Here is a 26,776-nt window from a genome sequence, read left to right as displayed (position 1 = left end):
TAACAATTTTTAAAAGATTTTATTTTTTTATTTATTTTTGGAGAGAGGTGAAGAGGGGGAGAGAGAGAGGGAGAGAAACATCAATGTGTGGTTGCCCCTTGCATGCCCCCTATTGGGGACCTGGCAGGTGGCAACCCAGGCATGTGCCTGACTGGGAATCGAACCAGTGACCCTTTGGTTTGCAGGCTGGCACTCAATCCACTGAGCCACACCAGCCAGGGAAAATTCTTAATAATTTTTAAATAAGGAGCTGGGCATTTTTATTTTGCAGTGGGCCCTGTCAGTTATATGAATGGTCCTATTGACTTTTTGTTGTCTTCCCTTTAGTGTCTTTTGAATTTTGAACCATGGAGACTTTAAAAAAAATTAATAACTAAATCCCACAAAGGATAAAAACAAAGAAGGACACACGTATTATTTATTGTAGTCCTTAGAAACGGTCCCCACACCCACTGCAGTGCACAAGCTGCCTCATACACACCCGCACTCCACCCGCCCAGCCCGCAGTCCCACTGACTCCCAGCAGAGCTGGGTGACATGCGGAAGGCGCCCGTGAAGAAACAGACCCAGAGCTGTGCTCCAGGCCACCTGCTCCCCTGCCAGGGCCATGCTGCTGCCCAGGACAAGCCAGTTTTTACTCCATAGTTGGCAAGGGGAGAAGGGGCTCCCCATTTCCTCCCCGATCATCCCCCTCCCCCTCCACTGCCTCTAGGTCTAGTCTGTATCTTCAGAGTCAGGTGACACCCAGAAGCCATAGACTAACGTCCCCAGCTGGCCCGTGGCTCAGGAAGGAGACTTCTGCGGCCATGCGAAGGTCATCTTGTCCACCCCCACCGCAGGATGAGCTCTGTCTATGCTGTCTGTACCCAGAAGAAAGATTATGGCTTTAGAGTTTGTAGGGACAGAGAACCCATGAGTTCTCCAGGCCCCTCATTCTAGTATTTGTCATAGATGTGGATTTCTTGTTTGAATCACTGACGTTGCAGTTTTTGCTCATTTCTTACTAAGCTTAAGAAATTGGGATTCTCCTCCCCCACACTTTTTGAAGCGTTGACCTACCCAGAGCCGCTCTTCAATCGGCCTCGGAGCGCCCACGGTCCGCTTACCCTGAACGAGAAGAGCACTGCTGCCCTCTGGTGGCCAGTCAGCAGATGATCAAGGAGCCATCCGGGAGGCGGCGTTCCCCTTCGCTGTCACAGGGGCAGCCGCTTTGAGTGCTCAGGTAAGTGAATGTCCTTTCACTCTTTCCAGAACACAGCAAGCTTATCTTTGCCTTGGGGCCGTGGTCCTTGCTACTCTCTCTCTCTGGAATTCCAGCTCCGAGGTGGCAGCCCCTTGCTCATTCTCTAGCCCTCAGGCCAAATGTTACCTCCAGCACCCAACTCCAGCCCCTGCCCCTCTCTGTCTCGTTTCACTTTGTTCAAGCACTTTCTTGCTATTTAGAAGTATCTGTGTAAATTCTGCATCTTTGCTTCTCTCCCTAAACATAGTGCAGGGTCCAGGGAAACAGGGTCCTTGTCTGTTTCGTTTGTCACTGGCCCTCAGTACTCGAAAATACTCGGAGGAATAAATAAATGCATGCAAACAAGAGTAACTGAGATTTATGCAGAGTTTCTGGTCCTCAAACTCACACTCTGTTGTAGGCAGGACAAAAGCCACCCCGTCTGATAGATTTATGGGTGTGGCCTGAGCCGGGAGGTCTGAGGCAGGCCCCCTGGGGGCTTTTCCTAGGCTCCGGAGTCCTTGCTCTGGAGGGCAGAAGGCTGTCCGGGGACAGACCCTCAGTTCCTGGCCCCGATTACTGAGGGAGGCTGGGCTGCGCCCTTGTCCAGAGTTGTGCTGTGGCTCTGCGGGTGCCTGGCGGCGTGGGCCAGGAAGGCCAGTGCACGGTACTGCAGAGGCAGTGGCCTGTCTGTCTGGAGCAAGAATGCGTTTGGGGAGGGTGGGTGGCAGGAAAGCTGCCAGCGAGGGAATTGTGCCTGCTCCAGGCTGGGATTTAACTGTGACATTCTGAGTTTCATCAGGACCCCTGAGGACCTGGCCCCTGGTTCACTGCACTCAGCCCGAGGGAAGGGCTCCCTCTGATTCTGGGCCCAGCAGGGACACGAGGGGATCAGGGCTCCGCCAAAGGGCCTGGGCTGCCTGGCTGAGCCTGGGCAGGCGGTGGGGCTGGTGGGAGCCCGGGACGAGCAGGCCCAGGCAGGCTGTGTCTCTGGCTGCCCTGGGAGGGAGTCTGGAAGATCAGCAGCATCTGCTCCTGGACTGGTCTTCTGGTGAGAGCTTGATGGAGTCTGTGAGGTAATTCTCTAGGATGTTCCGATACTGGGGAGGGGAAAGAGAAGTCAGCACCCACACCTGAGAGGCAAGGAGCACCACCTGCCCTCTGTCTCTTAAGGCTGAGGGTGCTGGGTGTTTGTTCCCTCCCCACTGTGCTGCTGGGAAACAGAGCCAGAGCAGGAAGCCACTGATCTCCTCGCCCTTTTCCTTCCTTCCCTCCTCCTCCAGTGTCTTCCAAGCACACAGAACCATTGGGTGGCTGGTCCCAGAACTTTCAATTCTCCAGAGGGGGTAACTGAGGTGACGTCTGACCTCCGCAGAGATGGGACCTCTCCCCACAAACATCCAACACCTCAACCTTCTCTCACTGTGACCACCTCCCGATGTCCCCACCCTCCTGTCCGTCCTCTGTTCTCCCTGTGTCCAGAGAGGCCTCCCTAAACAGACTCAATGTTTCTACTGGGCCTTTTTGCCTGTCTGCCCACCCTCCCAAACTCTCCTTCCCGACAGGTCCAGAGGAAGCCCCTTCTAAGTCTGACACCAAGCGTCTCCCCATGCAGCTGACCACTTCTCAACTAGGATGCCCCGGCCCCCCACCTCCGGCCCCTGCCCCGCCCCTACCAGCTCATGATTGAGGGAGAGGCATGGGGAGGGTTTTCTGGGGAGGTGGGTCTGCTTGCTGAAGGGTCTCCTTTTAAACAGGCTCCATCCCTTCACTCTGCCACCACCCTCATTCACGCTCCTCCCGCAGCTGGTGTGTGCGTGCAAGGTCACGTGCGCACACACACTCAGTGTGTTAGTGTGGACGGAGAAGGGCAGGGCCTCTTGGGTGGCAGGTGGCAGGGGGCTGCAGGTCTGTCTCCAGGGCCCCTCGCTGAGGGAGCAACTCCCAGGACTCGGATTTTTTCTTCTCCAGGGTTCCCGGTCTCCAGCCGGCCGGGCTGGTGAGTGTCAACCAAGCCCTAAAGCCCACGACTCTGGCCCCAGGAGGCGGTGTTGGGCCCGCCTACTGCACCCTGATGATGGTGACCCCAAAACACGTGAGAAAGACCCTGATGCCCTGCCACTCGCTGCCGCCCCTAGACGGAGCAGCGGTTTAGCCTGGCAGCACACAGCTCGAGGACAGACCCGGGGTGCCCCACCCAGCCCCAGCCCTCACCCTGCGGGAGCACAGTCCTGCCTTGAGGTTCAAGGAGAGAAAAACGGGCCAAGGGGCTCCTTCTCCCCAGCACCACCTGGGCCTGGGCTGGGGGCTCTGGCCCACGCAGCCCTGGGCATTGTCCAGTCCTCCAACTGGCCGCTTGCAGTGGGCAGGGCCCGCTCACTCCACTGAGCTAACTGTCCTTGAAAGCCTGACGTTTCTGGGCCTCACAGTGAGGGGCAGGGAGGAGCAAAATGTTACTATGTGGGGCCCCTTTTACCCTGGAGGATCCATTTTTCTCGGCAAGACAGGCTTTGAAAAGAGTCTCTTACTGTGGCACTTTCCTGGTCCCTCTGTCACCATGAAAGCTGAAGAGACCTTGGCTGGGATCAGGAATTTTCTAAACTGGGTCTTTTGGACCCACAAGCAGGGCCTGTTGTGACCCACTCCCACGTCCACACAAGGCCCAGCCAGGATCCTGGTGCCCCCACGTGGCCGTTGCCCACACTGCCGGCCCTGGGGACGGAGACTGGGAGAGCCCCAGGGAGCTGCAGACTGTCTGAGCTCCATGGCACTTTCTTCTAGAACAAACGAACGCCACCGCCACCTTGGGAAGGTGTGAGATGCTCCCTCACTCACCTCCCTGGCAAAGTGGGGTGTTCAGCTCTCCTCACCCGATAACAATCACACACTCCCAGGTCCAAGGCGACCCTGAGCGCTTCCCACTGATGACATTGGGAATTGACATTTCCCCCATTAAGAGGGGGGACTGACATGGGCTGCCAATCTATTCTTTTGCCAAGTTGGGTGTTCAAAAATGCCAAGCAGACAAGCTACCATCTACTAAGACCACATTATAGAAGTGACACAGCAGGAGGGACACAACTTCAAGAGTAAAGGACAGTCCTTCTCCAGAAAGGACGGGTGCTGGACTCACAGTCATGTGCCTCTCTGTGTCCCCACGAGAGCGAGGGCCCCAACCCCTGCGCGGTGCTCGGCACATGCGACACCCCAACATATGCTTGTGGAATGATCGCACCTAGGGCTACATCTATCCTTCTTTTTGATGGGAAAACGTCAGCAACTCCTGCAGGCCTGATATTCTACCTGGACAAATACTTGGCACCTTGGGGCTTCTCTCCCACTGAGGGGGATTGAACCAGTCACCTCTCAAGCTCTTACCAGTTAGAATCTCCAGGGATGGGCTACAGAACAGTATTATTATTATTATTATTATTATTATTATTATTACCATTAGAAATTCCACAAATGATTTTAATGTCAGCCAGGTGGAGGGACCACTGACTATGTACCTTAGAGTCACTTTACTCTGGCCCCTGTGTCCCAGAGCTGGAGTCCCGCTGAGCCCATGCAGCCACTCATTAATTGAAACGACGAGCAGGCCTGTGCCCCCCACATGCCTACCTGTGCCCAGTGTTCCTTTCTGGAGGCTCCCAAGACCCCTCCCACCCTTGGGGCAGCCTGGCCGCGGTGAGCTGCTCCACTCACCCTTGACAGAGCTCGACTGGCCAGCATCTCAAAGGCTTGTACCACATTGATGTCATTCTTGGCACTGACTTCATAGTAGGGAATGTTCTTCTCTTTACACCAGCCTTGGGCTACCTCCTGCGGCACCTGAGTGAAGGAAGGAAGGACCACTGTTTCCGCGTCATCATCCCCACCATCCCCACCGTCGGCCCATCCCCACCATCTCCTCCACCACTCCCATTTTGGGAGCCGTCCACATGTCCGTAACTCTACACACATTATTCCTCAACGTAATTTTTATGAGGTGGCTGTTGTTGGCTTCATTTTCCAGATGAGGAAGCTGAGCACTAGAGAATAGAAGACTTTGCTCAGAGTGTGTGGGGGGATTTGAACACCGGTTGACTGAACTAGAGCCTGTGCACTGTGCTGCCTTCTGAACGCCTGCACTAGGGGGTTCCTCCAGCCATTGGCTCCTTCTTCAGCCCCTTCAAAAGGAGGTGGACTTGACACACTAGCCAACTCCCCCTGAGCTGGCTGAGTAGGCGCACGCCCAGGAGGCCTGTGGCTGCTGGGCAGAGAATCAGGTCCCCGCTAACGCTTTAGGCCCAGGGTAGAGTCCTAGGAACACTTGATAAGCTGCTACTATGGGCCAGACACTCTGTTAGCTATCTTGTCACATTCATTTATATAACCCTCAGTAACCCTGTGAGATGGGTCTTATTAGCTGCACTGTCTAGATAAGAACACTGAGGCTCAGAGAGGCTCAGTGACTTGCTTCAGATCACACAGCCGAGGAGGGCAGAGTCTGCACGAAGCCCAAGCTCGTGCTCCCACGGCATCTGGGCTGCCCTGTGCAGGACACTGCATGAGAACTGGGCTGCTTTTCTGTCTCCCCACTGGGCTGTAGGTTCCTTGAGTCAGAGCCTTTTTAGCTCTCAGCCTGGCGCCATGAGCCACGCAGTGCAAGCTGAATGAACACACCACTACCCACGTGCAAATGGCTGATCACAGGGGATGTCAGACTGGAAAATGTTCCGGCAGCACTGCAGGTTACTTCCAAAGACAATTGCTAACACGGAGTTTAATGGCTAATTACTTCAGGGACCAGAAAAACGACCATATATTGAACACTTGTACCTGGGACTTTATAACCATTGCATTTTATTGAAGGGAGGCAAGGCTTTTCTCATGGAGAAAAGACCATTCTGCCCGACTCCCAGGGCACAGAGCACATGCTACCCCCCCTCAAATTTCTCCCTGCTCCCGCAGGTTCTGGGAATTTATCTTACTGAGATGAAAGGTACCGTTGCTGTCCGTTATCTCTTCGGTCTTTGCTTTCCTGGTGGCGGGAGTGGCCCAGGGCTCCTGGCTCTCTTTCGCATGCCTCTGCTGTCCCCCCAGCATTGCTCGGCATTGTGACGCTTGCCACCCAGCACTGGAGGGCAGAGACTGGGGGCAGCTAAGCAGCCTGTCCTTTGGGGACGCTCAATGACACCTCCGCCTCCCATACGCAGGCCAGGTCCAGTCACTCTCCCAGTTGCTGCTGAATCTGAGCAGAGCAGGGAGAAAACCCCAGACCCCGGTCTTGGCCTCTGATCTCTAAGATCCTCCTGACTTTGGGGATAGGGTTCCCAGAATATCGGCCATCAGCATTCCCTTCTGCAGAGCACAGATACCCAAGACCCGGTGAGTCACCAAGGAGCCCCACAGCTTGGGGAAAATCCTGAACTGTATGTGAGGGAAGAATCGAGGATGGCCAGGCTATCAATTACTATTGTCCTCACTAGTACCATGCAAATAAATGCTCATTAGAAATTAGCCTGTTACGCTGTGATGCCATCTTAGCAGCACAGAGGGCTTTGTATCATTTTTAAAAATAATTTTTCAATTACAGTGGACATACAATACTATAGGCTTTGTATCTTTTAAAGTCCTTGAGGGCAGGGACTGGACTTAAGCCTCTGATTGCTCCTTCCTTCTTTAAATGCCACCCACCCGCCGAGCCCCCACCCCCACCGGGCGATGAACGCTTTCCCGGGCACATCAGTGGTGCTCAGGAGCTGCGGTAGAAATTGACCTGCAGTACAATGAGGTCAAGTGCCTCTTCTCCAGTAGGCAGGGAGATTCGTCACATTCAGTGGTGCACGAGGCAGAAGCCAGGATTGGTACCCAAGGTCAGCCAGCAACAGAGCTAGGAAGACAAGTTTGCCACTATAGCTGGCTGATCTCAGCTGTCCCTTCTCTCCTCCTGGACAGTGATGGGGCTATGACAGACATTTTATTTCCTTTTCCTTATCCTTTCTCTGTTCTGTTTACATGCAGTGATTAAATACACAACTGCAAAATCCACGTGGGAAAGGACGTTGCCAATTAACATACTTTTCTATTCCTATCACCTCTCTTACTGACCCTCAGAAAGCCGGCCTGGGAAGTAAACAGCCCAGACAGTAATTTTCACATCCCTCTTCCTATTCCAGTTTTAAAATCGTCCTGTCTTTTATTTAGAAGATCACAGGTATCTGTAACTGAGGCTCTGACTGTGGAAATAAGCTCAGGGTACGATATTTGGGGACACAGTAAGTATGAAAATCCCGCAAGTGTTACTTCTATTAATTTTGGTTTTGGCTGACGAGATACTAGTAACATTTTACTTCTCCTGTTGCAGTGTTGGTGCTTCACTAGAGGCCGAAGTTTTGACAAGATTAGTCCAGTCCATATAGTTTTATTTATGATGCTTTCCCATCTCGTATACACTTCAAATTATTAATCAGATGTGTTAAAATTAGTGTACCAAATGCATCTTAAACCTCTACCAGAAATAAAGAATATTTTCAGAAGACATAATCCCAACATTACGACTCAGCGGTAAGTCAAAAGTTTCCTACCTGAACTCAGAGCAAAGAATTCACATGCTAGGAGGTGAACTGCTTGCAGCGCAGAGGCTGGCAGAGCCGTTCTTTTAAACAAACTAATGTTTTCCACTCTATGACCTTCTGTGGGAAGATTAGGGATTTTAAAAAATGTAGGTCAATAATTTCTTTAAAACCATTCTGGCAATACACAGTTTTATGGTGGTGAAATATACCCAAACAGAAACGTCCCGCTGTAGCTCCGTTTGAGTGCAGGGTGGGTCAAGGACTGAGCGAGCACAGTCACTCTGTTGTGTGACCACCGCCCTGTCCCTCTCTGGGACCTCGTCTTTGTCGCCAAGCTCAGCAATAGAGTTTTACATGTTTATTTTCTTTTCACTGAGTGGAAGAAGTTCCTGTGTTTTCCCAGCCTGTGCCTTGAAGATAACAAGGAGGATAACAATCGCTCCCCCGTATTGAGCTTGCCACATGCTTAATCAGCATCGTTTCCTTTAATCGTCACAGAATTTCATGGAATCTGTGCGTGGCCTCCATCGCCCAGATGAAGAAGCTGGAACTGGCTAAGGGCACACGACCCGGAGACGGGATCGGGCTTGCCTGGGGCTCTGTTGCTTCTTTCCAGCCTTTACCTCCCTCTCTCTGCAGAAAAAGGCCTGTGTCTCCACCCAAGCTTGGACTGGGCCCCTCCACCCCTTCGAGGCATCGTCTGTGCTTCCCCTCCAGCCTGCACCCCTCATTCGTGGAACTCCTGCAGTCTGGCAAGGCTCACAATAGTGTCACAGTTCCTCCCTCCAACAAACATCACCTCTCCACTCCAGCCTCTTCCTCCCAGGGGCAGACCCAGGACCTCTGTAAATAGTACTGAATACGGTGTTCTGGTCTGTGACTGCAGTCTCCTTTCCCTTCAACCCCTTCACCCCCTCATTCTTCCTGCCCTGCTCCCCCACCTCTGCCAGCCCAGCCCCTGGCCCTTTGGCTTTCTTCTTGTCGCTCTTCTTTCCATCATGGTTCTTCAGTGCCCTCACAGCCCTATCTCCAGCTACTCTTGCCTGGAGAAATCTTAGTCCCAGATCCCTCAGCCCTGGCTCTAACCCCACACAGGGCTGCTGAAGAAAAACCAGCAAAGACCCACCTCCCCTCAGACTCCTGGTGTCCTCCTTCAGCTAAGCCCTGGGTGTCACCTGTCAGTTCTCGTCTTTGTCCTCGATTTGCTTCTTCACCCTTTCCTCTCCAGAGTCACTGGCAAAGCTTCACCATTGCTCCTGCGACTTCTACTTAGTTTCTGCTCAAAAAGCTGGCACCTCTTATTTCACTGAGAAGAGGTCAGACTCAGTCTTGAACTCCCTCCACCTCCCACCCTACGATCTCTGGGTTAACGAAAATGGAGGCATCAGCAGAGGCAGTATAATCCGATAGATGTCAGATACAAGGTGGGCTGGGAGACAGATTATCTGCAGACCTTGAATATTTCCAAAAGTTCATGATCAAGAATCTGTTAGATGACTCCCAAACCCACAGCATGGACATTAAAAGATCAACAAGGAGGATTAGAAAGGATTTCATTGGAGAGAGCTGTGTCCCGGGCGTACTCCCTGCAAGAAGGAGAACACGGAAAGTCTCATGTCCACCCAAAAAAGGGCTTCCAGGAGGCCATTTGGGAAGCTTGCCACGCGACACCTGGAGTTTGGTAGCTACAGTGGGTCTGTGTCCGAGATGCACCGGAGGGGCCCAACGCAACGGGCACGTCGAGTCGTTTCTCACTAGCAGCCGGCGATGAAAAGAGCTCTGCTCGACCCCACTGCGGAAAACGCCCACACAAAGCGGGGTCGCCGCAGCCATGGAACAGACAAGCCACCAAGTGGTTAGCCAGAGGCTCCAGAACATGCTTCAGCTATTAAAAAATATATGTGTACTACTTCCTCAGAAAGGTTGTAGACTCAGGTATTTATAATTGCAGACCCCTTACCTGACCCTGGGTAGAAGTACTGTCCTACGGGTCAGTTCAAATTCTACCTGCCTACCTCTGATGCCTTAGTTCTTCCACTCCCTGTCTCTAGACAAAATTACTTTTAGTTCTCAGCTCGTATCAGGCTATTTCTTTCCTTTGCTCATGCTGTCTCATTAGCCGGGATGCCACCTACTCTAGGAAGCCCTTTCTAGATTCTGGGTTTCAGCAGATGTACTTTCCCTGTGGTCTCCGAACTTCCAAGGTCTACCTCTATTATGTTGTTTACCATATTGTATCATAATTACCTTCTAAAGTGTTTCTATCTATTACTGGACTGAGAAATTTTTAAGGTAAGGACTGTGCGTGGTTCAGCTCTGAATGTGTGGGACCTAACACAGTGTCTGGCATGGCTGATGCTCACATAATGATTGGTGAATGAATGAATGAATGAATAAATGAATGAGTGGTACCTGCCGGTCTGCCAGATCAATCTTGTTCCCCAGCACCACCATGGGGTAGGACTGCTCCACTGGAATGATTTTGGCCAGGACATCACCCCGCCAGGTATCCAGAGCTTCAAAGGACTCCAGGTCAGTGACATCAAAAGCCAGGATGCAGCCATCGGAGCCTTTGTAGAATGTGGACACCATGGAGCGGAACCGCTCCTGTCCGCCTGTGTCCCAGATCTGGAGGGGAAAAGAAGCCGTGCCGTGGGGCTGTGATGAGTGGCTAGAGGTTTGGCGTAACTGGATCACATCATGTCAAAGCTTCCTTTTCTGGGTGGGGCGCAGATGGTGCAGACAACCCTGGCACAGGTGCGTGTGGTCTTTTCACACACAGGTACCTTGACCCTGTCACCCGTGTACACTACGGTATCTCGGCACTCACACTTAGCCTCCAAGAGTACTTTGGCATCTGAGCCCTAGTTTTCCTCTGGGCCATCAGGCCGGGCACTGTTATTCCCGTCTGACGGATGTGGACCTTGGGGGTGATTTGCCAAGGCCACTCTGCAAGTTTTCCAGGGACCCGAGACTAGGAGTAAGACTTCCCAACTCCTGGATTTAGAGCTCATTCTTCTAGATTAGGAATCAGCAATTTTTTTTTTCTGTAAAGGCCCAGGTAATAAATATTTTAGGCTTTGCAGACCACACTGTGTGTTGCAACTACTGCGAAAGTACCCATAGACCATAAGTGGGCATGGCTGTGTGCCAATAAAACTTTATTCACAAAAACAGGTGGTGGACCTGATTCGGTCCATGAGCTGAAGCTCGCTGATGTCTGCTCTAAATCATTCTAGCTCCTAATACACATCGCTGTGTGAATGGCTGTCCAAAGAATGTGGGGTGTTTTCAGGTATGAATGTTGAAGAGGGAAAGGGAGGGCCGCTCACCTGCAGCTTCAAAGTTGTGTCATCCAAGATGATCATCTTGGAGAGGATACTGGCCCCCAGCGTGGTCTGGTAATCCTCATAAAACGTCTTGTGCACATAGCGGTGGAGGAGGGAGGTCTTTCCTACACTGAGGGAAAAACCCAGACACGTGCAAACACACATGTACAGAGCATGTACGCACATCCATACCATTCGCAAAATCTGACCATGCCCCTCTTACCACCGTCTCTCCCTGAGATTATGATCTAACACTTGTGGTCCAGGAATCACACTTTGAGTAGCAAGGGACTAGAATGGTTTCTAGAAGTAGGGACCGAAGTGAGCAGCGGAGGTTTGAAGAGAGCTGGGTGCCCCGGAGCAATGGCCAGGCTTTCCCTGTGTGTGGCAGGAGGTGGGGAGGCAGAGAGATGCTGAGGGGCTTGTTACTGCAGAGCTTGGACCAGAAACCAGCGGGCCTGCCTCCCAGCCTCTTTCTCCTACTGAGCTTCCTCCCTTGGGTGAGATGCCCTCCCTAGTGCCACCTTGAATCAGAAAAGGACCCAATGGGAGGGGGAAACACATCCAGCAGGTCTCACTACCCTTGGCTAGGGGCCCACTTGCCAACCCCCAGACTCCAAGCTGAGCTTGACTTACCCTAGGGCTCCGATGATGATGAGCTTCAAATCCACCTTCTTCCGGGGATTCATAGAGGGGCTTCAGAACCTGTAGGGAAACAGAAGTCATCCCACATGCTGGAGAGTCCCCTGTGGCCGTTGTCATTGAGGCTGGCCTCTACGTTCTCCTCCTAGGTGTGTGGGTCACCACCCTAGGCAGAGGACTTTCGTGAGGTTGACAGGTGGATGACTCAGCAACCCTTACACGCCCTCCCCCTCACTTCCTCTGGGGCTTTCCTAGTGCTGGAAGGGCTGGAAGGGCGGTGACCCCACCGGAGAGGTACATCTCTCACCTTTCTACCAGCCCTGATCTTGGAGGCAGCCTGGAGTGCCAGGAACAGAGGAGAGGATTGAACAGAGGCCTCGCAGACAGTTAAGCCTGGAGCCAGGGATGGAGGGCAGTTCGGGAAGAGCAGATGGAGGCAGGACAAGGGGGCCATTGTCAGGACTACCCAAGAGGCTTTGGATGGAAGCATGCCCTTCCCCCAGCCCGAGGTGTTGCTGCAATTGCAGAATCAAAGGCTCTTCTTTGAGGCAGCTGGTGGGGCTGTAATTGGTACATGTTTCTGGAAAGCTAATTGGCAGCAAGTAGTGAGAGTCTTAAACACGTTCCTGCCCTCCACTTACTAGGAATTTGTCTTAAGGAAATAATCCAAAATGCGGGCAGGGACTCCTGTTCAGGAATGTTCTTCAGGGTTATTGACAAACAGCCAACATTGAAGAAGTGGGTAGGTAAGGCATGGCACACAGTGAACTGCGAGGCAGTCATTAAAATGCAGGGTTTGAGCATATCATAGAAATGTGGGAAAGGGCTGCCGCAGGAGCTGAACGAGAAACAGGAGACGATAAACTGCATGCACAATACCGCCCCAAATGGTAAAATGAGTTCCTGCTTGGATAGCAAAACTCCCGGAAAAAATATCTTAAAAGTTTATGTGTTTAATTCTGAGTGGTGGGAAATTATAAGATTTTAGTTTTGTTCTCTGTCTTTTTTAGTATGCTTCCATTTTTTATAATAAACATGTCACACAGGCATTGGTCCTATAAGAGAAAAATAGACATTGCACACACGTATGCATAAATTATATATATAATTTATATATATATTTATTCATTTTATTTTGTTAACAGGATAAAGCCAAACTTTGCAGGGATTGTGTTTGCCTGGCTCTTTGGGTCTTCCCTTCAACGCACAAATACAGGCACAGTACTCCCAGCTCCTGGGTCTTTCATCCTGGGAGGCACTAGTCATACTGAGTAAACCTTAATCTGACTCTGCTCGGCTAAAGTATCAAAAGATGGCCAGCTTGGGTTTCCCCTGGTACTCAGAAAAAACCCTAGACTGGATGTCCTAAGGTCCCGGAGGTCCTAGTTCTCCCTTTGCCACTGTGTGACCTTGGGACAGTTACTTCACTTCTCTGAGTCTTGGCTTTCCAACTAGAGAATGAGCCAATTAGGCCCCAAAGACTCAAGGTCTCTTCTGTTTGAAAAATGCTTTTTATCTGCTGGAGCTGTTACTCACTGGGCTACAAGAGCCTTGCCTGGGTGTGCCTCATTAGTGCAGAGTCAAAATAGAAAACCCTAAAAGGCCTCGGGCGGTTGGTGTCCCTCCACCAGCCATGCGTGGCTCAAAGGTAATTAGAGGTTCTGCCTGGAGCTGCTTGTCCCAGCAGCCAGAGGTGGTGGCACTGGACCTTCTACCCAGGAGGGCTGGGTTAGCATGGTGGGCAACAGGTCTGTCTCCTCAGTGGTTCGTGCATTTGTCCAATGAGTGCCTGCAGGCCTGCTGTGTGCAAAGCCCTGCACGAGGCACCAGAGGGGCACAAAGCAAGTAGGAGTGCCCGCCCTCCTGCCAGGGGGTCCTCAGGGGAGAAGGGACAGGGGCTGAGTCATTACACCAGAGAGAAAGTGTCAAGTGCCCCAACCAAGGCACAGAGGAAGTGCTGTCAGAGTTCAGTGAGGGCAGAAGGCAGCAATTGAACTGGGCCCCGAAGAAATGAAACATGTGCTTGGGGACTGACATTTCAGAGGGAGGCAATGACCCCCCCGAAAGGGAATGACCTGGGAACAGCTGAGTGGAGGTGGATGGTCTGCTTCAGGAAAGGGTGAGGGGAAAGCTGTGGAGAGAGGAAAGCCTGGAGAGGGATCAGGATTAAGAACAGACATGAATATCCGACCAAGGATCCTGTCGTTCCTCCCTCCCTCCCTCCCTCCCTCCCTCCCTTCCTTCCTTCCTTCCTTCCACATTTCCTATGCTCCTGACCTGTAAGGAAGAGAATTCAGGGTATTAACCTGTATCATTGCCTACAGCGAAACCGGCCAAGGGAGAAGTGGCTCAGAGCCCCTGCAAGGCATGGGCCTCTCAGCATCGGTTACTACTCTGGAAGGCGAGAGGAAGGATGTGGGTTCCCTCCTAAAGGCTCTGGTATGACCTGCTTAGCTTCAAAGCCAATACCGTGACTTGGAAAGGGAGCCTGCACAAAAGCGGAGCAGCGGGAAGTAGGAAAGAAACCTGCAGGGGCTGCTCTGCTTCTGTGTAGGACTTGGGGAATCCTCCCCAGAGCCCTATGCGATGCTTCCATGGGAGGCTCAGAGAAGCCAAGACACTAGTTACTCATCCAGGGTCACACAGCAGATGGACCAGCTGTGCCCCGTTGCCTCCCCTCCTCCTGAGCTCGAACTCATAGGGTCCGTGTGCAGAGGATGTAGGGCACTGGGCTCAGCTTCGGTGAGTCTAACCAAACCCTCGTAGAGCTGGAGGAGATGGAGAGAAGGGCTGCCAAAGTGAGCAGAGCCGCAGCGGGGTGGAAGGAACAGGCGCTGTGGGGCTGGGTTGGTGGTGCGAGGACTGAGGCGGAGGGAACCGCGTGGAAGCTGTGAGGGGGCCACGCCGCCGGAGGTGAGGCTCCCACGAAAAGCTAACGTTTGTTTCCTGGAACCATGAGAGGGTTTTGTGAATATGCAAATAAACAGTATGTATACTATTAGGAGGTTAAATGAATTAATACATTATTATTCTACATTTAAACCATATGATACATTATTATAATACATTTGTTGGTACCAATCGAGGGCTCAACAAATAGTAGCTGTTTTGTGACTATTCGCAGGTAAAAAATAGCTGTGGGATTGACACTCTTACTAGCCTCTCTCTCCTACTACGGAAGAAACGGACGTTAAGGGAAGTTAGGTCGTTCATCTGTATAGCCCCAGATACAGCCCACACGTGGCAGAGCCTGGATTGGAACTGGGGTGAGTCCAGGTCTAGCTGCAGAGACCACGCTGACTGCTGGGTCGACTGCCTGCTGCGAACCTAGCCTGAGGGTCACACGCCTGCCCTGGGGGCCCCCCCCCGGCAGAGTGGCGGGGCTGGGGCGCGGCTCTGGCGCGGTGCCGCAGAGCTGGTGCGCCTGTGAAGGGAAAACTGTACCACAGAGGATCGAAACCGACCGTGCGCAAAGCAGTCTACAGATACCCAAAGGCAAGACACGACACAAAAGTGGGCAAAGAATTTGAACTAAACAATAGAAGCCTTATAAATGATTAGTAGTAAGCTTTAAAAGGCAACTCAACCTTACTGATTTTTAAGAACATGCACATTTAAAAATCTCACTCTTTTTCATCCACTAGATTGGCCAAGAAGTCAAAAGATCAATGATAATATTTAGAGTTGGCGAGTGTGCAGGGGTAACGCTCTTGAATATCGTTGATAGAGTGTATTGTCAGTCTTCCCTGGAGGGCAGTTTGACAGTATCAAAACTCAGTGTGTGCACACTTAGCTTCAATCCTAGGAATTTATCCCACAGAAACACACGTGTGCGCAAACACACGTTTGTACGAACATGATGGCTGAAAAGCATTGCTGTAACCTAAATGTCCACCAATAAGACGCTCTCAACATAAATTATAATCCATTCATACTCTGAGTGAGAGTGACATCATGAAACAGAAAGATAGGATGACGATAAGTAAAGCAGGAACATTTTGTATAGTATGGTCCCAATAATATAAAAACGAACAACAACCTTCTATGTGTGACTATGTTTAACATTGTATTTATGCTTGCCCTGTAAATGCACAGGAAGCTAAGGATAGATACACACTAAATGATTACTAGGAGGTGGAGATGGGTGGATGAAAGGCTAGAGCTATTGTTTTATTTTATATGTCTTGTATTAAATTAGTTACACAAGTTTAAGTTGTTGTAATTAAAAATATCAAAAAAAGACAACATTTCTTTAAAAAGAGCAATGGATGGATGGCAGCCCAAAGTCACCTGGGGGTGACCTCCTGGAGGGGCGTGGGCAGGAGAGGAGGCTGCCTCGTCCCACGGAGCGATCAGGAGTTTCCGAGTCAGAGTACTCGCTCCATGGCTGTACATCCGTGACTGTGGCTTTCTTAACCTGGGTGAGTCTGCTCCCTCGTGGGTAGATGAATCACTCCTGCCTGTGGCTTATTCTGCAGGGTGGCATGTGTCATGCTGTTGGAGCAGAACTGGCTCCCCAAATTGGGGAAGACCCAGATAAATGGTCAACAACTGGGGGGTGAGGGGGAGGCAGATCGCGGTGCCTGCCACTTTCTGTGGTGTAAATATTGCCTCCATGGCATGTTTCGCACTCCCAGCGGAGCCTGCCCCAGCACACTTTAGGAAGGGCATCCAGTCCAATCTCCTGACCAGGGCCTGCTTGAGCCGTCTCTGCCACATTTGTGGAAAGATGGAGCCAGACCTGCCTCCATAGAACTTTTTCCCCCACTAGGGGAGGCTTTTCCTTGGGGGAAACACAAAATGCTCAGTTCCATCCTAGCCCTTCTGAAGTTTAAGTCTTCTCTTTGCATTTTACTTGAGTCTTTTCTTCTCCAGATCTTTGTAACTCACCTCAGCCTCTCCCCCCACCCCCCGATCCTGGTCCCCTTCCCATGATGTACCCTTAAAGCATGCTGCCACTGCAGGTTGCCCGCCCCACTCCCAGAAGGGCAGGAATTTGCTGAGGCTGCTATTTAAAATAGCCTGGTCCATGGGCCCAGGATAACCGGCAGCAACAAGAGGGTGACCGGGACTGTGGCAGTGGCAAGGGAGGGCGGCTGGGGGGTAGCCCATGGATGAGCTCACCGAGGAGGCACGAGCAGATTTCAGGCAGTGGTTTAACCATGTGCTCTGTGCTCTCCCTTGGCTGGACTTTGGCAAAGCTGTCCTTTTAAGCCTCCTCCCACCCATTTCGATCACTCAGTTGCTTCAAACCTGGGCATCCGCCTAGAGGCCAGGCTGAGTCATCACCCTTCATTGTTAAATAACAGTGAAAAGCAGACTTGGAATGCAGGGCCCTGCCTTCAGCCAGCGCAGGCCCACCCAGAGCAGAGTCTCAGGCCACTGCTTTCCTTTGCATGTAACCAACTCTTCTTCCCTCCTTGCCTGGCTGCGCTTCTAAGCCTGGAGCTCTGGCCCTGCCCATCTGCCAAAGCTATTGTGTAGCTCGGTCCCTGGGGAGTAAGAAAATAATAATAATAATATAATAATGATAATGATAAAACCCTAGGGCTTGGGGCCAGTCACACAAGAACTCTTGGTGCTGCTATGCTCTCACATTCCCACTCCCCTACTCTTCCTCCCCTCTGGCCCCGCCCAGCATCTGCGCACAGCCTTCCACCCCGTTTGTGTTGAGCAAGGTGTCGTTTCTGCTGACAAGGAGGAGGGAAGAGGGAGACCAGTGAGCAGGTGGAGATCAGCTCCGATTTCAGGAGGCTCAGCGCTCCTGTTAAGTTCTTTGGGAGTATTAGTCCCGTGTCCCAAAGTAGACTGGCTTTGCCCGGAGGGCAGGACAGTGCCCCACACTACTCTGTATCCCTCCGAAGAGCCCGACGCACACCGGAAATATTAATTCCTCAACAAATCCTCATCCCTCCATTTACCCATCCACCTCTATTCGTCTATCCATCCATTCATTCACCATCCATCCATCTCCACTCATCTACCTATTCATCATGCATTCATCTGTCCATCTGTCCGTCCATCTGTCCATCTGTCCGTCCATCTGTCCAGCACATGTACTCTGTGCATCAGCACCATGTAGGCCTGAGGATACACACAAGGAACTCTCTCCATGGGACTTGTGGAGGATTGACCAGTAAGCCCAAGTAGATTATCTGTGTTAATACATAATGCCTAGCAATTATAGGGCACTTTGTAATTTACAAAATGCTGTCATGCCCAGTGGATTCCTGAGGCAAGCTGGGACTAGAACCTAGGTCTTTCTGACTATTCATTGGCTCGCCTAGCATTGCAGAGCTGTGCTAAAAGACATATTTATGATTTACAGCAAAAGGAACATTTTCCTGCTCCAGGGTTTCCCCTTCCCGACAAGACCCTTTGGGCGATGTGATTCCATCCCAGAAGGTAACCTGCTGCTGTGCCAAGGGGACTCCTGGTGCTAGCAGGACTCAGCCCTCTCGAAAGACTCTGGTTTCTGACTGTCCTTCCTCTGTGCCAGCAGCTGCATCGGCCTGTGCAGAACCCCGAGCTGGGCCCCAGTTCCCGGCGCTGGGCGGGGAGTCTTTTCTGCCTGGCTTGCTGCCACACCTTGGAGTTCCTCCCGGGTGAGGGTCTTTGGTTTGGATCTAAGCCCTCAGCTGCCAGATTCTAAGCCTCATCCTTGCATCCCTGCCTCCACTCCTCCTCACTAAAACACACATGCCCCTGGGGACTGCTGGGACAGACAGAAGAACCAAGAAAAACTTCCAAGGCACTTACAGCTGTGGCTGCTTAGCATCGGCCTCCGAGGGCAGGCGGGAGTTTTCTCTGAGTCTGGGGGGTCTCCTCTTAGATCAACAGTCTCAGCCCAGTCAGAAGAAAAAGGCTTTGGAAGCAAAAAAGAGTTTGTTGAAGCCAAGCCACTTCCTTCTGAGTTTTCCTCCTCTCCCTCTCATGCATAGACTTGGGAAAGTTGCAAAAGAGGCTGGGCCTGGTGACCTCAGCCGTGTGGGTGGAGGGGTGGGGTGGAACTGCGAGGCTAGGCTTCAGAGCCGACTAGATTTGGGGCCCTGTGAGGATTCAGTTTGCAGGGCCTCTGGCCCGGGGGGGGGATGAGAAATGGGAGGCTTGAGGGTGAAAGCTTGTGGGTGGGAGAACCTGGTAGGTGACATGCCTTTGTGGGCACCATAAAAAGCCTCTGGCTGGTTTTAGGAATTTCTGCCTTTGCTGTTGGAAGCCACCCAGCAAAGCGGCCATGTTATCTGTTGAAGTATTAGACTCACATGTGTAGTGGATTTGGTCCCCCAGCAGCCTGGTCAGGAGAGGTTCTGGTCCTGACGCTTTGCCCGGGACACACACCACCACATACCACATCACCACACACACACCACACACACACACACACACACCAGACTTATGGGAGGCAAGTCCTGACATCTTCCTGGGTCTCTCAGATGGGAATGTGTGACCCAACCAGAAGTAGTTAGGAGACTACAGCAATTTAAAATGCTGTTAGAGTGAGCCCAGCTCTTTGAGCTGCCTGGAGCCATGCTTTGGGTAACTGTTGCTGGCGGAAGTGTTGAACAAACTCAGAAAGAGTCTGGAGGCTTTGAGGAGAGATAAGTGATGAGGATTTACTCCGTGGCCTTAGGGTATGCAAACTGGAGACACAACTAGACAATACCCAGAGTGTCCCAAAGAAGAGAGGGAAGCAGGTGGTACAGCAGAAAGGATGTCCTTGGGGAGAGAACCAGTCCTGCATTCTTAGCCTTCGATTGGCCTGAGACCGTCATCTTCTAGATGATCGTCTAGACAGTTGTCTGGATAACGGAGGTCAGGTGGTCTGGATACGGGAACATTCTTTCCTTAGTTCCCCAGCTGGTAATTGGAAGGTTATCTGGAGGTTTGATGTACGTCCAGGCATTGATGAAGGGCTAGAAAGTTTAAGTTCCCAGGTTGTTAAACAAGAATAGAATGGTTGCCTCCTGCCTCAACCTGCTCGATTTTATAACTGAGCAGCTTGACTAGAGTGACTCTGCCAGAGAGAGACAGAGAGCGAGAGCCTCTGGAGGTGCAGAGACACGGTGAGCCTATTTCAGGGGACGTGCCTTAGTTGCCATGGGAGCCTGCTGCTGTGGGTACTTCTGGGTAGGGGAAGTGAGCGTGTTCAGCCAGTCCTTACAGCCTCTGAACACGGGACTGAAAACCACACCTTTGGGGGTGTTTGCAGAAGTACCCTGAACACCTTTGGCAGCCAAGTCACCAACCATCCTCGGACTCTGGTCCTCACTTCCTCTGTCCATGTGGATCAAAAGTCAGCAGCTTCCCTTTTCTTCCTCTGACATGTGCTCCAGCGGAGAATGACGACCAGCCTCTCCCCTGTGGGGGAGGCCCTGACGCTGCGTTCATTGCATGTCCCTCCTTCCTTCCCTCCTGCATGCGGCTTTCAACGATCCGAGCTGTCAGACCTGTCGGGGAACACAAAATGGACTCTTGCATTTTGTCAGTGGAAGTAGGACATGGTGCGGTAATGGAGTCAGGAATGCAGCTGAAGGGCGGTGGGGATCTAGAAGATCTCCAGCGGGGGAAAAGGCTTTATGGAAAGGAGGGATTTGAGTCGGAGCTGCAGGGTGCCGGGGCCTGGTGTGGTGCACTCGGAGTGGAGGAGACCGTGCACAGGGCAGGCTGCACGTTGGGGCCGAGCGCCTCACGGCCTGCGGCCTGTGGGCCCGAGGCTGCAGCCCGTTGGCACTGTGTCCAACACCTCGGCACTACACTCTCAACAGTCCCTGAAAAGGGGTCATTGGGGAGCGTGCTCTTCTGGAGAACAGGGTCGAAGGAATCCTGGGAGCGAAAGTGCGCGTGAGAAAATGCGGATGGTTCTGTTGGGCCCCGGGTGGAAGAGATGTGAGTGACAGACAGGAGGTCAGACTGAGGCAAGGCCCTGGAGAGCCCTGAAAGTATCGTGGCTGGGAGTTCATTGGGTGCCCAGTGGGGAGCCCTCGGGAAGTTTGGAGCCGGGAGGACTGATTGGAGCGCAGTTTCAGAAACGAGTCTGGAGGGAGAGACCAGAATCAGAGCACCGAGACGTTCCGAAATGCTCACTGGGGAAAGGTAACTGCTAGCAGGCCAGGGACAAGGGAACAAGTCACTGAAGCGACTCTGAGACGTGATCAACAGGGCTGTTGTGACGATTGAATCTGGACGTGTTCGATCATTCGGCAGGTTCTGCAGAGGCCCTGAGAGGGGGCTGTGTACTCAGTGGGGAGCAAGACCTCCTGCGTTCTCCCACTTGCGGCCCTTAGCGGGCTCTCAGTAAATAGTGCCTGATTCTGAGGGTGTGCTGGCAGAGGGGGAAGGACTGTGAGGCAGATGGAGGGAAGAGCCCGTATGGCCGAGGGACGGTGAAGTCACTACCTGAGACGGGAAACGGCGGAATTGGAAGGGGATTACGGGGCTCTTCTTTTGTCTACACTGAGGTCGAGGTACCAGCAGGACGTTTCCATAACACCAGTTAAGAGCACTGACAAGCAAACTCCGTCTTATTCACGATTCTGTCCCCAGACCACTGCTCAGTGTTGTGGCCTCCCGCCACCCCGCCCAGCCCAGCCCCTTGTCTTGCTTCGTGCCAGTTCTGGTGCTGTTTCCCTGGTCAAGGAGCCTGCACGCAGGGAGTGAACTGAGAGGAAGCTGGTGCTGGGCCCGCGCCAGGCTGGTGGCTCCTCTGAGGCCCTGGCTTCCCAGCAGCTTCCCGGCAGGGCCAGGAATACGAATGAGAAGTGCAGGGACTACATGCCTACAGACCAGATTCTGACCTACTCAGAGAGGAGAAAAGAGAAACCAGCAGAGAGCGGCTCAGACTCGCCCTGCACCCCCGCTCCCCTGCCACCAGATGGTCTGAGCTGCCCACGGCCACGCGGCCTTGCTGGAGAGGTCCCGTGGCCTGAGCACCAGCTGGGTTTGTTGCCACTCTGTAGTCAGCTTGGAAACTCACCTCCTGGTACTAACTCCCCTTCTCTCTCTTCCTCACTTCCCTTTTCCCCTCTCTTGCTTTCTTTGAACTTCCCAATAAAATGTTAAATATAAGCTGCTAACTCAGGCATTTAAAAATTTTCCCCTTAAAGAACTGGGACCCAGAGAAAACGCAAAAAATATTTGTTAGGTAGATGAATGAGTGCCAGGACTCGGTTTAGATAGCACAGGACAAGAAACAAAGATACAGGAGTTGTTTCGAAAAAGTCATAGCTTTGCAATGACCTTTTAGAAATGTCGACATGAGGGTTGTCCCCATAGAATGCAGAGGCGTCTCATGTCCTAGGCCTGAGAGGGGCAGGAGATACAGAGAGGAGAGGGGTGAGGCGGAATTTGAGACACACTCACAGTTAAGAAGCAGGGGAAAGAAAAGGATCCCGGTGGAGGTCTGTGAGACAGGGACTCTACACCTCCGGGCCACATTCAAAGGGCCGAATGCAATTTCAACTCATTAACAGTTAAGGAGTAGTCACATTTACACAGTCCTAAAGTTATTCCGGCCCTTTGAAGGCAACCGCGAGGCTGATGTGGCCCCCGGTGAAATGAGTTTGACTCCCCTGATGGAGGGGAACTGTCCTGCGGGTGCCCGAGTCTCTTTCAGGCCCCGGGGGGTAAAACCTCTTGCAGGGTCTCCCTCCACCAGACAGAAGGGCCTGGGTCTTTGAGTCATGTGACTCTCCGACCACACTCACTGTGAGTGAGAAATAAACTTTTGTGCTTTAAACCACTGTGATTTGAGGGTTTATCTGTTACAGAAGTTGGTGTCATGTCACAACCTGGAAATGTTGAGAAGGCAAGAGGCAGACATCGAAACCGAGGAGCAGGAGCTTGCTGTGACCCAGAGGCCTGGACTCGGAGTTCCAGGCCCTGGCGTCGTTTGCACAGCCCAGGTCGGTGGGGTATTGAGTGCGTTCTCCTGTGTTCTCCACCCTCACCATCCTTCTAAACACATGTTCTTTTGTGAGCTCCCCAGCCACAGTCACCGAGCCATGTTCCCCAACTTTACTTAGAGAAGGGACCAGAGTTCACATCGCCCACGCAGGACAGTCACCCACCCGGTCTCCCTCGTATGGGAGGAGGCATGTTCCAGAGTCCTTCAGTCGAGGCAGGAGCAGTAGGAAGAGATGAGCCACAAGGCCCAGGGAGGACAGAGCGGGTGGCCCTGGAGGTGTCGGCGCTGGGGACTTGGACGCTGTCTCTCTGTGTACCTGCCATGCATGACTCAGCTCCGAGCCCCCTGTGGGGTCCCACTGGACCTTCCATTGCCAGGACAGAGAATCTGATGGGTGTAATGTTGGCGGTGACAGGACTGTTAGCCCCTGGCTCACACAGAACAGGGCAGGGACAACTCCTCAAAGGCCGTGAGGCCCCACCCAGTAGCAGGCTCCCAGGAACCGGTTAGCAGGGCCGAAGTCCCAGGGCGCAGCAGACCAGAGGGAGCCGTTTGGATCCTCTTGGGATCAGCAACCACTGACCTTTCAGCAGCAGCTGAATTTTTATTTTAATAAAAATAAAAATAAAAATTAAATTTAAATTTAAATTTTAAAATTAAATTAAAATTAAAAATTAAAATTACCGGGGGCACTAACTAGAATCTACCTGCCGTCCTTGCATTCGAGATGCCCTGAGCAGACAAACACCTGGGCTTGAGGGAAGGGTGTAAATTGGAAGCTGTGGAGGTGGAGTCACCTCCACTCCTAACAAATTGTCTCATTGTTTTATATTCCAACTTCCCCGTTTAGAAAACTGGGTAATGAGACCTGTCCTGCCTAATTCACAGATTTGTTGGGGTGAGGGGGGAGACAAAATACCAAAAGCTTCTGGAAGGACTTTAAGAAACCAAAACTCAGATATAAGAGCAGTTAGTCAGCAGAGCATCTGTTACGAGCTGGATGGTGTCCCCTGAGAAGATGTGCTGAAGTCCTGACCCCCACTCCTCGGAGTGACCTTACTGAAAACAGGGTCAGGGAAGATCCAGTTTGTCAACATGAGGTCACACTAGAATAGGGTAGACCTTTCCCCGATATAACTGGCGTCCTTATAAAAGAGGAGAAAGGACACAGAGGTGGAGACAGAGACACACGGGAGGGACACCATGTGACAAAGGAGCCACTGAGTGGAAGGGTTGCAGCTGTGAGACAAGGACCACCAAGGACTGCTGGCCACCACCAGGAGCTAGAAAGAGGCAAGGAAGAATTCTCTCCCCTACTGGTTTCAGAGCCAGAACGGGCCTGTGGACACCTTGATCTTGGACTTCCAGCCTCCAGAACCGTGAGACAACACATTTCTGCTGTTTTAAGCTACCAGTTTGTGGTACTTTGCTTACGGCAGCCCCAGGAAGCAAAGGCAACATCCTTAGAAAATTTCCATGGCAGAGTGAAGCGTGGCCAAGCCCTTGGCGCAGCCCTGAGCGGCGTGTGACCAGAATCAGCCATGCGTCACGGGGCAAGGACCTGGATTTCAGTGCTAACACCACTGATGTGAAGGTCACAGAGAGCAAAGGTCAGTTTCGGAAATCGCAAAGCAGCTAATAGGGCTAAGTAGGATTACACAGCTGGCAGCAGTGAAGTTCCTGCTGACTGCAGGGCCACTTCTGCCTGGAGGGGCCAGTGTGCTCAGAGTGGAATTCGGTTAGGGCAGCCTGCGGACGGAGTGTGCTTTCGCTTCCCCCCGGGGGTGTCAGTGTCACTTTCATGCTCCAGACTGTCACCATTCAACGCACCAGGGAGGCTGCTGCCCGACAGACATCACCCCGGGGAGAAAGCCGGCCTGCAGGGATGCATCTAACAGCTGGCTCCTACTTGTTTTAGAGGGAGAGTTGTTAAGCCTTTTTACTCTAGGGCTTCTGCTTTTGTGAGGTCTGCCTATGCTGAGTGTAGGTCAGTCAGGTCCCTGGGGGAGCGGGGCACATAATCTACTTAAATGTTTACACACATACACACATTGGGTTACTGAGTTCTCCCGACAACCCCTGAGGTCGTTACTGATACCACGTCCATTCTACAGATGCAGAACCTGAGGCGCAGAGGCGCCCCCTAGTGTCAGGAGCCTGTCTGACTCCAGCGCCTGTGCTGTTAACCCCTCTAGTAACACTACTTTGAGAGCTTATTTGGACCAGGCCGTTCCTAATTAAATCTGAAAGCAATAATTCAGTGAAAAAAAAATAAATGAAAACAAAACACAAAGTGTGTGTATGTGTGTGGCCCTGATCTGCTTTGACTATGACACTTAAAGGGGAAGAGACGCTGGCAGGAGCCGAGGGCTCCCACGCTGGTTACGCTCCTTGACGCTTTCCCGACAGCTGGTGGATCTCACAGACCTGAGACAAGCAGCCAACGCCACCAGTGTGGAGAGAGGCGGGGTACGCATGTGAACCCAGGTTATCTGTGAGCCTGGTGTGTTTTCCGTGACCCCTACTGCCCAAAGTGACAGCCAGGGTTTAGAGAGACTCACTTAGTGCCAGGCACAAAATAAATGTTTATTGGATCGGGTTGAATTAAACTCCAAATTAACGTAATGTTCATTAAGAGAGGATTTGACCAAAAATGGACACCATACAGATGTGAGAGGGACTGAGCTGTCTGTACCCACACAGAATCTGCTGCTAAGTGAAAAGAACAGTTTACCAATTTTCCTACCAATACCCACCTCCATCTGATTATATGTGCAGAAAAAAGGGCAGCATCAAAAAGCTTCAAATGATAGTAATCTCTGAGGGGGAGGGCCGTGAAGGACTTCCACATATTTGATAAAGTGCAAAAACATGAAGATACTTCCATTTTTAAAGGAGCAAAGATGAAAGAAAGGAAAAGGAAGACAAGTTTTTTTTCTGGTGGCAACAGGTTCCACCGGAATGGGGACGTGCCCCAGACCCGGATTCCCCATGTCGGCTTTCTCAGCACGGACCCTGGGCTCCAGAGGTGGAATGGGTTCGTTCAGAGCCTCTCTCTGTCTCTGTATACTGTCATCTCTGTGTACTGCCATCTCTGTCTCTCTCTGTGTACTGCTATCTCTGTGTACTGCCATCTCTCTCTGTGTACTGTCATCTCTGTGTACTGCCATCTCTGTCCATATACTGCCATCTCTGTATACTGCCATCTCTCTCTGTGTACCGTAATCTCTCTCTCTACAATCCCCCCTTGTACTGTGAAATATTTCCATTTACAACAAGCATATGAACACATTACAAGAAGCCAGGACTCCTTGGAAAAAGGGCCTGGAACAACTCTTTGTATTGTGTGAATTCAAAAGTTCACAGAAACTAACTTGAAGGGGAGCCCACTGGCTAAATAAAGGGGGGTGATTTGAGCATTAAAAACCACAGTAAGTTGGAACACTCATTATTCTGAAACTGGTAAATAAAGGGGAAAAAAACAAGCAATTTGCCTTCCCTGTATGGGCTGTACCTCATGGTGAGCAAACAGTTGATAAGAGGTTTTTTTTTGCCCTATTTTATTTTATTATTATTTTTAAAATTGTATTTTTCCGTGACGGTTGACATTCACCATTATTTTGCATCAGTTTCAGGGGTGCAGCACGGTGGGTAGACAATCACAATACGTACTTTACAAATTGGCCCCCCGATATTTCCAGCCCCCACCCAGCAGCACACGTAGTCCTCACGACATTATCGGTCGCATTTCCTAAGCTGTACTTACATCCCTCTGACTATTCTGTGACCTGCAGTTTGTACTCCTCGGTCCCTTCGCCTTTTCACCCAGCCCCCAACCCCCTCTGCTCTGGCAACGATCTGTCTGTCCTCTGTGTCTATGAGTAAAAGAGTTATTTTTTTAAGTAGAGGATCCCAGATGATCAATATGGGAGGAGAGACAGAACTGGAGGAAGCCCTGTTCTGCATCCCCAATGACAGGGTGGGTCCCCGCTCCGGTCGTCAGTGGCTGCTGAAACCTGAGGTGACACACCAAAGGGAAACTCACTGTACGTGGATGGCTGAGGCCGGAAACTCCGGGACCTGCTCGCCAGCCCTGCCACTCCGAATGGAGGCGCCAGCC

At 51.8% G+C, this 26,776-nt stretch overlaps 1 protein-coding gene across 1 annotated transcript; it reads right to left on the bottom strand.

Moving 5' to 3' along the window:
• Window positions 1–404: 404 nt before the first annotated feature.
• RAB7B (RAB7B, member RAS oncogene family) lies at window positions 405–18,699 on the bottom strand. The gene is made up of 6 exons (XM_024571626.4): window positions 18,513–18,699; window positions 11,748–11,816; window positions 11,115–11,241; window positions 10,195–10,410; window positions 4,928–5,053; window positions 405–2,322 (listed from the first exon to the last, which is right to left on the bottom strand). Exons 2-6 carry the CDS (start codon window positions 11,798–11,800, stop codon window positions 2,242–2,244), a joined length of 603 nt encoding a protein of 200 aa, XP_024427394.2. The 5' UTR covers window positions 11,801–11,816; window positions 18,513–18,699; the 3' UTR covers window positions 405–2,241.
• Between the last annotated feature and the right edge of the window lie 8,077 nt (window positions 18,700–26,776).

The sequence above is a fragment of the Desmodus rotundus genome, chromosome 12, assembly GCF_022682495.2.
Source record: "Desmodus rotundus isolate HL8 chromosome 12, HLdesRot8A.1, whole genome shotgun sequence".
NCBI classification, from domain to species: Eukaryota; Metazoa; Chordata; class Mammalia; order Chiroptera; family Phyllostomidae; genus Desmodus; species Desmodus rotundus.
Note: the sequence above shows the minus strand (reverse complement) of the source record. Positions and strands in the feature narration are given on the sequence as shown.

Coding starts and splice junctions, on each gene's coding strand:
- RAB7B (XM_024571626.4), bottom strand. CDS start 11,800: ATGAATCCCCGGAAGAAGGTGGATTTGAAGCTCATCATCATCGGAGCC. Junction 11,242..11,747: donor ATCATCATCGGAGCCCTAGG/GTAAGTCAAGCT, acceptor TTTTTCCCTCAG/TGTAGGAAAGACCTCCCTCC. Junction 5,054..10,194: donor TTGATCTGGCAGACCGGCAG/GTACCACTCATT, acceptor TCCTTCACTCAG/GTGCCGCAGGAGGTAGCCCA.